Below are 18,265 nucleotides of genomic sequence, written 5' to 3' on the forward strand. Positions count from 1 at the left end.
CCCTACCTGTGTGTTTGTGCTCTTTCCCGCCAGCAGTACCGGATCCGACAAGCGAAGGCAAGTGACCACCTGGGAATTCGGGACCTCTGGCGGTTCCAGTACTTCTGGGTTTCGGTGGCAGAGGAGATTCTGGGTGGTTTCCGGTTAGACTAGGACGGACGTCTCCTACCTTCGAGCCTGCCCACACGACACCAGCAGATTTCGGCTTACACCTCCCAATTATTAATTGTTGTATTAGTTGTGCTCTTTTCACAACAGTAAAACTGTTCTTTACTTTTCTCCATTGTCGTTCATTGCGCCCCCTGTTGTGGGTCCGTGCTACCTACACTTTCACAACACTGTGGTGCAGTTTGAAGGTGCTATATTATTTTTTTTTTTTAACTTTTATGCTTAAATAGATTTTTGCTGGTTATTGATGGTCTGGGAGCAGGCACCGTCTCTACGGGGATGGGGTAATGAGGGGATGGCAGGGGGGAGAGAAGCTGCAGAGAGGTGTGTAAGACTACAACTCTGCTTCCTGGTCCCAACCCTGGATAGTCACGGTTTGGAGGATTTAAGAAAATTGGCCAGATTTCTAGCTAACTAGCTATCTAATCTAACACGTTTAATCTTCCAAATGAGTAATCAGATTAAAATTACTTCACCAAGTCACTGTGTTACTATTATTTTTGCATTGTGGGTCGACAGCAGCATTAAACTTGGTCCATGGGCAGGGGGTCAGGGTTTGACTGAACTGCCCACTTTAAGCGAGCTGTAAGCTTTTCATCAGCTACGACTCGTCCTCACCTCTTAAAGCACGGTGACAGCAGCACACCTGCACTGAGCTTTACAAAGTCATTTTTTTATGCTTTATTTTTCTCCTTATTAGAATTCTGAGCTGAGCCGCTCCATATCGTCTCGTTAAAAACAGCTGATCCTCCGTGACGTGTCAACAACTAACACTATTTTCCACTCAAATGCACCTAAACTCTCTTTCTGAGGACCACATGATGTGAAAACACAATAAAACTTTCTTATCTGTATATCTGGTCATGTTTTCTACATAAATAAATGTTATCCATTCTTTGTGCTCAAACGCCAACGCAGGGGGCGAATCCAGCAGCAATGGGGGCGTGGGGCAGGGATGTGCCCCCCACAACACCCCTAGATTAAAGGTTCAGTTTTGAAGCCGTTTTTTTTTACTACAACTACTAATACTACTTATAATAATAATAATTTTGACAAGTAAAATGTTTATAGAGAATTTAAATGTTAGAAAAATGTTAGAATTTAATAGTTACATTTATACACAATGTAGGTCAGAAATTGCAAGTTTACAGTGCAAGTTTACAGTGCTGTCAACAGTTAAATATGAGGTCAAGAAAGATTATTTTACTTTTTATAAAACAAGTATTTATTCAAAGGATTCAAGGATTCAAAGGATTCAAAAGAATTTTATTGTCATATGCACAAAAGAACATGTTCCCTGCACAATGAAATGTGTCTACTGCATTTAACCCATCCTAATTGCCAGTTAGGAGCAGAAGTCGCCATTAGGCGCCCGGGGACCAGCTCCAGATGTACATCCCTGCCTTGGTCAACAGCAGGGCTGAGCAAACCAAGACCGACCCATAACAAACGACACACCACATAACACACAACACACATAGGCCGGCCCGGTACATAAAACACATATAAAAGCACACACGAAAGAAGAAAGAGAAAAAAAAACCCTCATAGCCACTGCGTTACACAGCAGCAATGAGGAAAAAAAAAAACCCATCAGCACAGAAAAACACTAACACAGACAAAAAAAAGACGCAGGACGACAACCGAGATGGAAGATCCAGTTTATCAGAACACTCCGGAGGCAGCCTTATTAGGTGCCGTCAAGGCCTTGTACGACAATCCTGGAAGGGCGAGGAGCTCAGCCCTGAGCAGTCCACTGTCCACAGTCAACATCAGAGCTGGAGAAAGCTGAGGGGAGGGGGATGACCAGGGACGTGAGGCTTAAGTGTTGATCTTCTTGAGGAGGTTTTTATCACAGCGGCCTTGAAGTGCCAGCTGTGTTTGGGGAAGCCAAAATGAATATCCAGTAGCAGATGCCTGAAAGATTCCACAGTTCTGAGAACAGAGTGGCTCTCAATACATCTGAATGTAGGATGTGGTCTTAATGACGGTCAAAGCGGGTTTCCAGAGCTGCCATCCTGCCCGAGATGTTTTCCAGCATGCGGTAAACACCCGCTGACTGCGCAGCCACTGCCTTCCCAACTCGAATCAATCATGTAGGGCAGCCTGGACGGCCCAATAATGCTGCTTCCACTTTCTTGATTTCCTGGTAAAACCAGCGCCATGCCCGCTACCACACAGAGAAAGCCGGTCACCACAAGCCAAATATAACACATCTTCGACGTCCTCCACAGAAAGAGTGTAAGGACATGACCTGCCATCTCCCTGCACGAGTCATACGTAACCCATCACATGCGTCCCGGCAGCCACAGGGCGGGTCCTCCGCCCGAATGTCTGTGTGAAAAAATAGTGTCAATGTGCATTCAAAGAAACACTTTAACAGATCCATTTTTGTGTTTTCCAGAAGAGCAAAGCTGCAGCCTCACAGGACAACACGCCACAGAAGCAGGAAGATAAGGAGGGAGGGAGAAGAGAAAATGCATCCATCTCGGGCCAAAGTGCAAGCTGGTATAAAAAACAAAACATATTTTTTATTTATTTTTACTTTCATTGAAGTCAAGAAAGGGTGACTATAAAGTGAGTTTTGGCAAAACAGTATCATTGTCATGTTGAGGTGGCCAGAGGGTTGTTGTCGGGCAGCTGGGGAAAGTAACTAAAAACGTAACCTAGTACATCTAACTTAGTTACTTTTACAATTGAGTAATCAGTAAAGTAACTAAGTTACTTTTCAAGGAGTAATCAGTAATCAGTAATTGGATTACTTTATCAAAGTAACTGCGTGGCACACAATTACAGGAGTTTTTGTCATGGAAAGAGGAGCGGAGGAATTCGCCACGGAGCCGCTAATGGCACGGGACAAAAGCACCTCCGTGTTGGTCTCACAGGACATGTTGTAACATGCCCAGCTCTTGCAACATTCGGATGATTCAGATGGCTTTCAGTGGCTTTTCAGTCGTGTGACTATCCGAGAAAATTGGGACGAGACATGGACATACCACAACATGTCCTGTGAGGCTTCATCACGGCGTTGCTTTTTGTCCCGCGCCATTAACTGCTCCGTCCCGACGCGCAAATTCCTCTTCACGTCTTTTCATGACAAAAACTCCCGTAACAGTGGAATGTGCCGAAAAAGTGGTATGTCCACCTCTTCTGCCATTTCTGTAGTAGTCACACGACATCCGGATCAACCAGAGTTCAGTTTGGAAATGATCTGGTCGTTTCAGCCTGCTATCGCCGCTCAGAGCGTGGTGCGCTCTTCGCCATTGTGCGCCGGTCTTTAAACTGGTTGTAACACTCCTTAATCTGTGTGATCCCCATAGAATCATCCCTGAAAGCTGAATCTTCGAATGGTTTCCACCTGGCTGTCTCTCACAGTTTCTGGAAAAATTTGATGCAGCAAAGCTCCAAATTGTTTAAGACATTTTCCTCACATAAAAATCCGACGAGGGGGGGTGGACACTGCTCACTCAAAGCATGTTTACAGGCGAATGACGCAACCGACAGGCGTGAAAAAACTCACGCATGCGCACAAAGGTTCAAGCTTGGCTGATGTAAGCGCACATGATTCAAATCCATATAGTTTTTGCAAAAAATAAAAAGGTCAGATAGTTTTCTAACAGACCTTGTATATCACCAGATAGAGAATAGTGCATGAAGCACTGTGTTATATATCACCAGATAGAGAGTGTGTTATATATTATACAAATAATGAATGTTTATGAGTTCAATGGTGCAGTGCAGCAAAAAAATAAATAAATAAAAAAATCACGTCAAAAATGAGTCCAGCTTTTGTTCTCTCTTCCTGCTAACAGCCTCCAGGCAGCACAGTGGATTGGTTTTGTGTGTGGGTGCACGTGCACGTACGTGTGAGTGCACGTGCATGAGCATGCATGGGCGCTCACGTACGCGTGTGTTTGCGACGTGCACGCGCATGCACATGCACGAGCATGCTCGCACGTGCACGCATACTCGTGCTCACTTGTGTATGCGTGATCACATGTGCGCATGTGCACGAGGCCGTGCATGTGCATGTGCACGTGAGAGTGCAATGGTACCAAACGTATGGAACCAAGCCGCACTCTGAATGCAATGCAACACAAATGGGGATGAATTAATCTATGTCATGTGACATACAAAGCACCACTCAAATCACAAGGATCCACTCAGGCGTTATATAACACCAGATAGAGAATAGTGCATGAAGCACTGTGTCATATATCACCGGTTAAAGAAACAGGGTGACTCACACTATAGTTTTTATAAATTTACATGTTATATTTCCTGCAGTCTCTCAGCTCTTGAGCTTGTATTTCTTTACATATAGTATTCTCCTGCATTTTTCTTTATTTGTGCTGATGTTTTATAGACGTTAAAAAAGTGATCTCAGCAACATAGGCTTAATTTTACGCCTGAAAGAAAAGGTGCGTGGTGAAGCAGAACTCACCCTTTTCCCCGCTGAAACCTTAATTAAGGAACAATTCCTTCCAGATATTTACAGTATGATGACCACCATCTGATTTTCTGCACATATTCCTTTTACTGTGCATTTTACTGCATTTTGCTTGAGTACCTGTTCATTTAAGTTCAAACTCATTAAACCCTTTTATTGTTGTACTTCTTTTTCTTTCACATACAAACTTTGTTCTGCTTAGTCACCCAATTAGTATGACCTGGTTTAATGGACCACAAGTTGTCTCGGGAGTGTGCTGCAGAGAGCACGGGTATGATAATATTTATACTGTATGCTGTTCAGACAAACACACATCATATTTTAAAAACCTACAACAGCTGATCAGCTGTGTGGTACAACATAAACTACATATCTGTGCTCTGCAAATGATGGCCCTAGTTTTTCTTTAAGAAGCCCTCCTATTCTGCACGCTTTACCTGTATTAATTGTGCCTGTTGAACTCATTATCTGTATAAAAGACAGCTGCCCACACACTCAATCAATCTCACTCCAACCTATACACCATGGCCAAGACCAAAGAGCTGTTAAAGGACACCAGGGACAAAACTGTAGACCTGCACAAGGCTGGGATGGACTACAGGACAACAGATAAGCAGCTTTTTATTAGAAAGCGGAAGAAACACACGATGACTGTCAATCTCCCTCGGTCTGGGATTACATGCAAGATCTCACTTCGTGGGGTAAAGATGATTCTGAGAAAGCTCAGAACTACACAGGAGGACACTTTGTCACTTACCAGCTCACGTCACAGTTCTGTTGTTGCCTAGTCATGTTTTTGACCTCTGCTCTGTTTATTTGGAACCTGTTTTTGCCTCTACTCTGACTGCCCTGTTTGCTCGTTTCCTGAACCTGGCTTGTTTTGGACCACGATGTATCGCCTCGCCCTTATCTGTACCTTTGCACTGTGGGCTGCTTGCCTGTGTACCGTACCTTTGCCTGTATTAAAGATCCAGCCTTTTATACTCATACGCCGAGCCTGTGAGTCTACATGTTGTGTCCAGGCTCAGTCAGTGCCTCGCTACCTCCCAGCCCGACAGGGACAAGCAAATAGGTTCCAAATCAACAGTCCTATTGTTAGAAACTTATGAATGCAAGCTGCAGGTTTCTGGAGCTTCTGTCATGCCTTGATCATAAGTCCAATGCAATTACCACAGTGCACTTCCTCGACACAAAAAACAGAGAAATGCTCATCAACTCAAGTCCTATAGACAAAGGATGACAGGGAACTTCAAAAGCTGTCGATTCACAGGGAACAGAAGGTTTCTGAGTGCTCTGTTGTCTGCAACAGAGGCTGAAAGTAGACACCCTCTCTACTTTTAAGATTAGGCTTAAAACTTTCCTTTTTGCTAAAGCTTATAGTTAGGGCTGGATCAGGTGACCCTGAACCATCCCTTAGTTATGCTGCTATAGATGTAGACTGCTGGGGGGTTCCCATGATGCACTGTTTCTTTCTCTTTTTGCTCTGTATGCACCCACTCTGCATTTAATCATTAGTGATCGATCTCTGCTCCCCTCCACAGCATGTCTTTTTCCTGGTTCTCTCCCTCAGCCCCAACCAGTCCCAGCAGAAGACTGCCCCTCCCTGAGCCTGGTTCTGCTGGAGGTTTCTTCCTGTTAAAAGGGAGTTTTTCCTTCCCACTGTAGCCAAGTGCTTGCTCACAGGGGGTTGTTTTGACCGTTGGGGTTTTACATAATTATTGTATGGCCTTGCCTTACAATATAAAGCGCCTTGGGGCAACTGTTTGTTGTGATTTGGCACTATATAAAAAAATTGATTGATTGATTGATTGATACTGACACAGCATGAAGGATGATGTTTTTGGTTGAAACAAAATCTCTGTTGCAGACAACACAGACATGGTTCAAAGAAGGCATGGGCATGAAGCTATATCAATCTTACCCATAAGGCCATATAAGCAAGGATTAAATATTGAAATTAAAAATAACTGTGGAATGACAAATATGACTAACCACATGCTAGGGCCCCATCACACATAACATGATTGAAGCCGACTAGCACACAAAGGAGGAACTGCATGCCAACCGTGAAAAATCAACATCTCGTACACGTGTCACTACAACTATTTGCGCACACCAGCCACCGAAAGACAGAGTGTGCCCTGTGAGAGCCCATTTGATCCCTCTCGAGGCAGGTGTCGGCCAAATTCCAGGTGTCACAAACAAACATCTAACACCACTTGCTGGACACTTAGAAAATGTGGTGCCGTTTGTGCTGTCAGCACGAAAATATTGAGTAGATGATCACTTTTGAGCTGGCAGTGAAATGTGTCTAATTGCCCCCACGACTGTGGCATTGCAAAAAGCAACACATGTGGCTTGCACGTGTGTTGCCGCCCCCCCTCTATCCACACACACACGTGGTGTGTGGGGGGGAGAGCACACTTGCATGACATGCTGATATGTATTTACAGACATGATCACATGGGGGCCAGACAGCCACGTCTGAGAGTACACAGCCGGGCTACAGTGGCTGCACACAGCGCATGTCGGCAGGCTGCTCAATATGAAACGGGCCATCAGATCATGCAGCAGGTGATCTGAATGTCACGCATGTAACGGCCTGTCACGCGTGTTGAGCAGAACATGCACGTCCCAGAACTATGACAACATGATACGCCAACAGTGCCACAAATACGCCACTTTCAGTCATGTATCACCAAAAATACACCGTAACAAAACGTTTTGTCAGTTATTGCAACGTTTTTTCTCTTTTATAAAAAAATCCATTTATCACCTTGTTGATTTTAGCCATTTTATACTCCTGTTATATGATTATATACTGTTATATGATTGTGGCGCAGTGATAAAGTTTCCGTCTGTTAATCAGAGCTTTTGTAAACTGCAGGTCCGAATCCTGTGAGTGGTATTTATTTTTTTATTTAACCAGGGTTATTTAACCGCAGGGTTCTGTATTGTGTCCCCTTTTATTTATTTATTTTGTTTTTCTCCACATCAGTGGCGTGATGTGGTGCAACAGGTCCCAGCTGCTCGCACTGTGTTCATGCACGTGCACGATGGTTCGTGGTTCCCCATTTCGTGTTTGGTTTGCAGATTTTTCTTCCGGTTTCTGCATCTTTTTTGTTATGTGTGAAGGGGCCCTTACCAATGTATTAGTTGCAACACGCCAATGTTTCCAGCAAAATGGCAAACATTCCGGACAACATAGTGCCAATTCTGGATATCCATGTCCAGAGGTTGTCATTAATGAGCAAATTCAGCACAGTCATGAAAACAAAGAATGCTATCACAAATAATATAATATCGCGGGGGGCTGTCCCAGCAGCCATAGAGCGCGAAGCGGGGTACACCCAGAACAGGACGCCAGTCTGTCGCAGGGATAAATAAAGCTATAAAGAGGTATTGCTACAAGTAGAATTGTGACATTCTTATCTACGATGTCTTTCAGGGTGGTACATAGCTACACTTGCAGAAAAGCCGTATCATTGCTAAAGTCTTGTTCATAACTGTTTGGATGGCAACACAGCTTTTCTAATTGTGCATCACCACAATGGAGTTGAAATGAAACTGTCAGGACATGTTTGCAGTCTTGCCTTTCAGCTTTAATTCAAGTGGTTGAATCAAAATAATACATGAGCCATTTGGGAATTACAACCATTTGTATTCACACACCCTCTATTTTTAGGGGCCAGAAGTAATTGGATAATCTAAATGTAAGGATTAAAATCGTCACATTTACAACCATTCGGTGGATGGAGGAAACATTTCCAAATCACTGAATAGGAAAACGGAATACACAAGCATTTTCACACAAGAAAATTGATTCAATCTATGCAGGACAATCCCGTGTGTCTTCTCGCAAATTACAGATGAAATTTACAGTCTTCTATTACATGAAAATCCTTTTCTGTAACTGGTGATGCAACAGACAAACATTGCTCTGCACATTGTTCCTCCAGTGACAGCCACAGTTGCCTTTATCTTCTTCAGTGCTGTGATGGTTGGCTTGCTAGTTTCTCTCACCAGTCTGATTCTAACACAGACCGATTTACCATACAGTTTGTATTTCTTAGTGAAGCCAAGTGTTAGCTGGCAGCAACCGCATGAGCACTCTGGCTGTTATTCTGTTATTTTGCTGCTGGGAAATAGTGTTCTAGGAGTTGTTAGTTCCGGCTGATTGATTCCGTTTTCTTTTTTGTGTTTGGGATGCAGTCCTCAGTCTCTTTCAAGGATGGCTGCAGTGGAGTGAAAAATCATCATCTGCGATGTTTTCTAGATGACAACTGTTGATGGAGTCTGATGTCATAAGACTCTTGTTCTGTTTAAATTTAGTATGTTTGACAATTTTTTTGTTTTGCTCTGTTTATTTGATCATTGTCATTGTTAGAATGGCCTAAGCAGTGGGCCACCCCTCTCAGTCTGGACTGCTTCAGGTTTCTTCCTCAAAAAATGTCTGAGGGAGTTTTTCCTTACAACTGTTGCCTACATGTTTGTTCAGGGGTGTTAGTAAGTTTAGACCTTACCCTTGTGAAGCGCTTTGGGGTGCCTTATGTTGTGATTTGGTGCATGCGACTTTTGTCTTATTGCAATTTATCTGAGAAAATTAATGTCTACATTAAACACATCAAATTGCATTACATTCCTGAATCATATCATAGCTCATGTATCTAGATAGCCATTGCATCATTTTAGAAGGTAGAGATGCACAACCCTAATAACTCACAATTATGAAAATGTTGAAAGCAATAAAGAGCTGTTGTGTGTTGGGGGGTGTGGCTGGACGTTTTGGTGTTCTTTTCTTTTCTTTGCTCTCCAGGTGGTATGCAAACTGATTTATTGTCTGTGGAGAAGGTGCTGGCAGATGAGTCCTTCACCCTCATCAACGTGATGTGCAGCACCTGTGGATGGTGCTCACGTGCAACCTTAAAGACTTTCAGCTGAAGCAGATAATGAGATGGCGTTCTGCATTTAAGCCATGTGTGATTCAAGCAGAATTGCCGGGAACTCGACCTTGTGATGTTCGTTTGTGAGACGCTGAGGACCGCGCCTGGGTTTGACACATCGTGCCTGTGAAGGAGGATGGGTGAGGGACACATGCTGTCAGCACACATCAGAGGTGATTTGATTGTCTGAATAATTGTTAACAGTAATTTGGTATTTTGTTACGCAGTATATGTGAATATTGATGAGAGTTGTGCAGCTTGCTTCTCACTGCCGTGGCGTGCGGACTGATGATCCTCCACCTGTTGTGAGAAGCTGCTCATTTACATAAAGCTTAAATTCAGACCTGAATGTGTTGCTGATAGTGTGTGCCTTTGAAGGATATTAGTTGTAGCTGCTGACTTACCTCACCTTTTCTATCCTTCGCAGAGTCGGTTTGTCGTGTCCACCTGGGGGGTGTTTGGCGGTGAACGTGGGTCCAGAAGCGCCGGGCTTCGATCCTTTTGGGCGCTGGAGAGAGCGCCGTCCTTCACTCCGCCAGACAGGCGCATGTTTCGTTTGTACACTTTGTTATGCACCAAAGGGGGAAAATAAATTGTTTTGTATTGGAACCGCTTTCTGGTTGTTTTGGCGCTGGGTTCCGTCAGACGCAGGTCCGCTCCTCAACCCGCGTTGACACATAACAAAGAGCCATGAGTAAAGAAAAAAATTAAAAAATAATAATAATAAAAGCTCAAGCTCCCAAAATAAACACTGCAAAGGGAATTTAGGGAACGCATAAACAAAAAGTACACCAACAGCATTCAAAATATAGTTATGATTTCTGTTTGTTTGGTTTTTTGTTTGTTTTTGGCCCGCTGTCAGTTGAGTAGCTCTGCAACATTTGGCCGTGTTTAATCAAAAGAAAAAACAATTTTTTTCTAATATCCCTGCTAATCTGTAGTCTGATCTCATTCTGAGTGTGCGGAGTCAGAAACATTTGCTCTGGAGCAGTACAGGTCTATATTTTTGGGTCAGTAGTGTTCCTTCTCTGTTAAGCAGTGATAAATTAGAATGGGGATGCTGTGTGCCACCGGGCCCCTGCTGGCATTCTGTTAAATGATGCATCAAGAATGGGTGCTGCTGACTGCAACCAACCCTGGCAGATTGACGGCACACAAGCACGCGCCCAAATACAGATGCTCACGGATGTGTTCATCTGCCGACATGCACATTAATTCCAAAGAATGTGTGGGGAAAAAAAAGCATTAAAAATACATAAAACCACACCCAAACACTCCAATGATCACCAACCTTGACAGACTGGAGGGGGTCCATCCATCTGAAGCCTCTCTCCAAGTCGGCAGGTGAGAATCTCACTTCCCACCAAGGTGAACCCGGGCAAGCATGAGTAACGTATAATGTCTCCTGTGAGGTCAATGACATCAGAATTACACAAACGCACCAGCGTAAGATAAAAATACACCCATCCATCCATCCATCCATCCATCCATCCATCCATCCATCCATCCATCCATCCATCCATCCATCCATCCATCCATCCATCCATCCATAAGCCCAAAGACCTACATTAGTAAAAGTAATCAACATTATCTAATGAAGATTGATGTCTCCTGAGCTGGAGTACTGGCAGCACTTCATTACACTACATGGACAAAATGTGCACACAGACACACACATGAAAGCACAACTACATTTCATTTCAAAGGCTACTGGCCACTTCACTGTGCTAATTATTTCTCAACGGTGAAAACATAAACCGCTTATAGAGAATGAGCTAATTAACCTTGGCTTCTAAATAAATATGAATGGAAAAGTAAAGCTACAAAAGAAGTGAAACATATGAATAAAGGAGAGGAAATGAAGGAAGATGAGCCATCCCAGGACAAGCCAAAGTGCACAAAAAAGTACAAGAGCATGGTGTGAGGAATTAGAGAAACGAGCAACCTGCAGCAACATGTCTTTCTCTGATGCATCATACAAATGTCAAACACATGTCTTAAATGACATGATGATGATGTCAGTGCGGGCAAACCTGCCAAACTAACCATATGGATAAATAAAGAAGAAAGAAGAAAAACTGCTGACAAACAGCGGAAGCAGAAGAATCACAGAACATGGCATCAACATTACTTGTGTACCTCCACCCGTGCAGGTTGTCCCATCTGTGTTCTACGCAGGACTCCAGAGTGCAGAGAAATTAACACGTAACGAAACCTTGTTTTATTGAGCACTCAAAATGCTACTGTGTGTGCAGTAGATAATTCTCATGTCTGTTTATCTGCACACAATAAGTGTCTGAGCTGTGCCAAGTGGCCAAGCATGTGCAGAGACGTCAGACAACACCCTGAGTTATTACTGGGTGTTTATGTGCATAATAAATGCTGAAATACATTTATTGAGCACAGAATAGAAGTTATTTGGTCAAAGAGAACATCAGCCACCACCTTGCCTTTTCCAATCACGCATATGCTGATAAAAATATTATGCATTTACCTCATGCACATGAATGAATCAAACCATGGGAATAAAGTGTATGTCTTGCATCTGCAATAGCATTTTGAGGGCTACAAGTTGTTTGTTTTTTATTTGTATTTTGTATTTTGTTGTCTCTCTGGCCACTTTGAGGCTCCGTAGGTGTGGACATCATCATGTGTACACTTTGGAGATCAGGTCTTTTCAAGGACTGCATCTTTTTTGTTTGTTTGTTTTGGTTGTTCTCATTTTGGGTTTCATGACAACATGCATCTCCACCTCATTCATTGTGGAAGTCCAGTGCATTTTATCCATGAATGAGTGTGCCTTTACATAATCATTATTATTATTATTGTTATTATTACTATTATTAGAATTATTTGTTTTGTTGCTTCCATTTTTCTTGGGTGTAAATGTATGTGCCTGAATCAGAAGCTCAAAGCACTTTACAATGATGCCTCACATTACCTCATTCACACACACACACACACACACACACACACACACACACACACACACACACACACACACACACACACACACACACACACACACACACACACACACACACACACACACACACACACTCTGATATCAGGGCACTGCCACGCAATATGACAGTGCCCTGACATATTGCAATATGATGCAATATGGGAAATATGGCACCAGCTGCATCTGTGAAGTTTTGAATATGTTGGAATGGCTGTGATGTGGTCTCATCTCACCAAGATGCATGTTCCTATTGCAGTTGATTCAGACACTGGAGAAGTTACAATGTGGTCTGTGTCTGTGTGTGATTCTAGCACAACATGAATCTGAATTGCATCATTGTGTCAAGTACAAGCAGCTTAACAAGTCAAGCTAGTCTCCTTGGTTCACCAGCCTGAGGAGAAATACTGCAGTGGTGAAGTCAGTCTACATTGTCATTTCAATACAATTTATTTACATAGTACAAAATGACAGTCTAAGTCATTTCAAATCACTATACAGAACAAGTGTGGTGTAGTAGACCTGATCCGCCCCTTGCACCCCCCCCCCCCCCAACACTGTGAAACAAATATAAGACATGATGAGTTAACATGAGCAAGAAAATGACTTGGATATGCAAAAATAAAATTGCTAATATAGTGGAACCTGCACCTTCATCAGGATAAAGTGTCCTCCAAAATCTATGGTTTTATTGTTTAGACCAGATGTAACTTTTCATTAAATAACAACAGAAATATTATTATTATTATTATTATTATTATTATTACAGTTCTATTATTGTATTATTATTATTATTATTATTACAGTACTATTATTGTATTACTATTATTATTATTATTATTATTATTACAGTACTATTATTGTATTATTATTGTTATTATTGTCATAATCATCATCATCATCATTATTATTATTAAATAAAAAAAAATCATGCTAACAATTCAATAAAAGCATCAACCAAACCACAGGGTTTTATCAAAACCTCTACTTTATCACTATTCCTCCTTGGCACACATAATGAGGGTTCAAATAATTAAGAAACATACACCAAATATAAACCCATAAACAATGGCTTGAATGAACACATAAATGATTCAACTAACTGAGTAAAGGATGGAATTCATGAATGACTAAACACATTTAATGTGTCTCTTCTTGTTTTATACCTGAGTCCAAGGCTGTCAAAAGGAATTACCTGATAGTTGTGTCTGATGACAATAAATTCTATTACGTGTTGTCCCCTGCCCATAAATAAGAAAAATAAAAAAGGACAAACCAATTTCAAACTCGTCATCTGCAGTTAGGATGGTGGCATTGGCGACAGGAGGGGGCGGCTGACAGGTTCTCAGCTGGTAAGCTGTTGGTCAGAGAAACAAAAGAATCTGAAAGACTGTATTCAAAATTAAACAAGGAGGCATGGAACACGTGCATGTTTTGTATTTAGACTGCAACATGTGAGTTACTGTCTCACAAACTGATGTCTGTCATATTCATGACCATCAAATCCCAAACATTAAGTTTGCTGAGATGATGGTTATCGGACCTTTTTTTTTGCTAAAACCTGATGGATTTGAATCACGTGTGCTTACATGAGCAAACCTTGAACCTTCGTGTGAATGCGCGAATTTTTTCACACCTGTCAATTGCATCATTTGCTGGTAAGCAGCCTTTGTGTGAGGACATGTGTCGTGCTCTCGTCGGATTTTCATTGCAAGGGAAATGGCGGAACGACTGGAGCAGCGCTACTGCATCAGATTTTGCCAGAAACTGGGTGACAGCCAGGTGGAAACCATTCGGAAGATTCAGACGGCTTTCGGTGACGATGCTATGGGCATCACACAGATTAAGGAGTGGTACAACTGGTTTAAAGACGTCCGCACAACATGCTGAAATGACCAGATCATTTCCAAAGTGAACGCTGTGGTGATGCGGGACCGTCGTGTGACTATCTGAGAAATTGCGGAAGAGGTGGACATCAGCACTTATTCGGTACATTCCACTGTGACAGAAGATTTGGCCATGAAAAGAGTTGCAGCGAAATTCATGCCGAAGCTGCTGACAGTGGAGCAAAAGCACCTTCGTGTTGAAGTCTCACAGGACATGCAGTGACATGCTCACCTCTTCCACAATTTCTCAGATAGTCACACGACTGAAAAGTCAGTGAAAGCCATCTGAATCATCCGAATGGTTTCCACCTGGCTGTCGCCCAGTTTCTGACAAAATTTGATGCAGTAGCGCTGCTCCAGTCGTTCCGCCATTTCTCTTGCAATGAAAATCCGACAAGAGCACAACACATGTCCTCACAAAAAGGCTGTTTGCCAGCAAATGACGCAATCGACAGGCGTGAAAAAATTCACGCATGCACATGAAGGTTCAAGGTTGGTTCATGCAAGCACACGTGATTCAAATCCATCAGGTCGGATACTTTTCTAACAGACCTTGTATATGTTCTCCACTCAGATTGCAATAGCCAAGCACAGATTAGCCTTTCTGTCCATCATTTACCTGTATTTTGACATGCTTGGCACCAGAAAGTTATGTTGGATCCAAAAGGATCCAAAAAGGCTAGGACCAAAAGTTATATTGGATCGGTTCCCACTGACCAATAGAGTTAGAGCTTACTGCCAACAGGTAGCCAATCAGAGCGCAGCATACGAAGGTCAGGAACTATAGCTGACAGACGCTGGTTGAAAAAATGGCAACAAACATGTCAACAACAGCAGAAAATCGTCTGCCAGCGAGGTTTGCTGAGTTCACAGAGGAGGAACTGGTGGAAATATTGAACTCCAAGGATGCCAAAAAGACTAAGAAGGTAGAGAAGCACGCTACTGATGTTTTAGAAGCATTCATCGCATCAGAATCGTTGATCACAGCAACTGGAGCTGAATCAACAAACTGTCACTGGACAGAACTTGACAGGCAACGGCTTGCAAAGTTGTCACGAAAATTTTCACAACAAAATAAATTGATCTAATTTACTTGACTCTTTGTTGTTTGCTTAATTTGGGAGGGGGGGGGGGGGTGGAGAACATAACAATTGATGGATGGCAAGTCATCCAACATAACTTTTCTTCATCCAATATTTCTCTATGTTGGACTCATTACCATCCATTATTTGTAATATATATATATATATATATATATATATATATATATATATATATATATATATATATATATATATATATATATATATATATATAAGAGCCCCAAGAGAGAAAGTTTTTTTTTTTGTTAATTATTTCCCCAAAGGTCCGTACTATATTGAGAAATGAGAATCAAACAAATGAGGGCCATTAGAGCAGCATTGTATTTTAGACAGAGACTTATTTGGCATCAAAGGGGGAGATTACCATAATACTGCAGCACAAAGAAGCCACTGGTGCTGAAGTCGCTGTGGAACTTGATGAGGATCTGATTAGCGGTGGTTGACACGCCCTCCAGTGTAGAGCTTCCACTGAACTGCCCAATTTGGGGCGAAGCCTGGTCAGGCCCGTCCCTGTAGATTAGGTTTAAGAGATACAGAGAGAAAGGAAGAAGTGTGTTATGTTGAGTGGTAGCTCAAAAAAAAAAGACAAAATAAAAAAATAATAAGTAAAGATAGAGGGTGAGGGGAGAATGATTTATGAATAAACACTGGCAATACTATGCCTGGATTAAAGAACAGATCTGATCATCTCCAAGCAGTCTTGTAGAACCAGCAATCACTTTGGACTGCCTGACAAAAGCAAGTTTGTGGTGTTAAACATATATTTTCAAACATGTGGAAAAGCCACCCATGGTTAAAACAAGACCACAACACAATGATGGAATACCCCAGTTCATCACGGGCACCATTAGAGATCATCTAATGTTTTCAAAGGTATGCATGCACTTTCAAACAGTAACATTCCAGGAGGCATATCACTGAAGGTGAGAATGGAGCTTACGCTAATGTCACTCCGTTCCATTAGAGGTCAGTAAGGTGCTTCAGCTCAGTAACTCAGAGCAAAAAACAACACGTAAAACTAACAATAAGATGAAATAGAAATGAAATTCCACCTGGCACAAACAGGAGTGTGCAATGGCTGAACTGATTATGCAATTAAGAGAAAAAAAATGGTAACGCAGAGACCACATAAGTTTTTCTGACATATACACGATTATAAGTGGACTTGGATCCATGGGATAGGTTTTGAAAGGTTACAAAAAGAGAGGTGGCAGAGCTGAAGATATTGTGATTCTCTTCAGGAGTGACGAGAATGGACAAGATTAGGAATGAACATATCAGAGGGACAGCTCAGGTGGGACAGTTTGGAGACAAAGTCAGAGAGGCGAGATTGAGATGGTTTGGACATGTGCAGAGGAGGAACCCAGGGTATATAGGGAGAAGGATGCTGAGGATGGAGACACCAGGCAAGAGAAGAAGAGGGAGGCCAAAGAAGAGGTCTATGGATGTGCTGAGGGAGGATGTGCAGGTGGTTGGCGTGACAGAGAAAGATACAGAGGACAGGGTGAGATGGGAACAACTGATCTGCTGTGGCGACCCTTAACGGGAACAGTCAAAAGGGAAAGAAGATCCATGGGATAGTTTTGAAACTTGGTCCACAATTGTAGTCACGGTTTACTAATGCAACATGGTAGCAATTATACTGCTTTAATAGCTGTGGAAATACATTAGCAATGAGATACTTTCCAATGGTAGATCATCACTGGTGAGCAGTCAGGTGATAATGTGGCCAATCTCAGCCAGTGAAAAATCTGACAAAGGTCTGCCTGGAGACCTTATATAGAGAACACTGAACATTCTCAAATCACTGCAGCTGGAGGCATAACAAATGCCTCTTTGTGCTGAAAATTCTATACTTCTGAGGTCTCATGGATTACAATGATGTACCATTGAAGTGGCATAAAATGAATCCTTGGCTATATTTGAAAAGATGACCTTAGAAAATAGATAAAGGATAATGTCACTTTATTTACAGCTCAAGTCACATTAAAATATTAATTAGCAATCAAGCCCCTCAGTGTTCTACTCACCTTTGGTGATGACTTTGTTAAAAAATAAAAAATAAAAAAATTTAGAAGGAATGAACAAGAAACAATATTGTGCAAAGACTTTGTAATCAACGATGTGTTGGTGCTACAATAACGTCTACAGACATTCAGTAATATCAGCAGCAATATTACGTTTTAAGTAATAAGAAAGTGTAAAAAAGGTTATTTACTTTTCTGCAATTTGTTGAAAAATGGATTTTTATCATACAAAGCAAAAAGTGGCTTGATTATTATCAACATTTTACACTGGTATACAGTGGCGTATGGCGAGGTCATTGAAAGATTTTGTACATGCACAATGTTTTTGATGCATGTCAGTGAATGGCTCATACATCCTACATATTTGAGCCATACGTTGCAGATAAGTGATGTGATTGTTGACACACGCTACTTGTAAGTTACTTCTTGTCTTGGTGGATCATGGGATTTATATTAATTCATGTTCAGAATGCTGAAGAGTTGACTGAAGGCTGTGGTAAACGCTGACATGAAGGAATGAGGCGCTGTGACTGTTTCAACTTTAATTTTCTTCTTAGAGGACAAAGCGCCAGCATCTTTTGATTCAGGCTGATAAATGCACCAGGAGCAGACAAGCACAGAGGAACTGCTTTAAAAATGCTGCTTTTCTCCAGCCACAACAAGTAACTAAAGTATTTTCAGATGTTATTTTCCAAAATAAGGATGCTTTACGTAGATAAGTTTTTG

The 18,265-nt window shown here is 42.0% G+C and overlaps 1 protein-coding gene across 1 annotated transcript in view; it reads right to left on the bottom strand.

Moving 5' to 3' along the window:
* Positions 1-18,265, bottom strand: part of LOC117514727 (CUB and sushi domain-containing protein 3-like) — an 885,172-nt gene that overhangs the window by 247,000 nt on the left and 619,907 nt on the right. Inside the window, exons 44-46 of the mRNA XM_034175291.1 lie at positions 15,877-16,022; positions 13,800-13,880; positions 10,853-10,966 (exon numbers count right to left, since the gene is read on the bottom strand). Coding sequence (XP_034031182.1) covers positions 10,853-10,966; positions 13,800-13,880; positions 15,877-16,022 — 341 coding nt within the window. The remainder of the gene's footprint in view (positions 1-10,852; positions 10,967-13,799; positions 13,881-15,876; positions 16,023-18,265) is intronic.

Source organism: Thalassophryne amazonica, chromosome 7, assembly GCF_902500255.1.
Source record: "Thalassophryne amazonica chromosome 7, fThaAma1.1, whole genome shotgun sequence".
Classification (NCBI taxonomy): Eukaryota; Metazoa; Chordata; class Actinopteri; order Batrachoidiformes; family Batrachoididae; genus Thalassophryne; species Thalassophryne amazonica.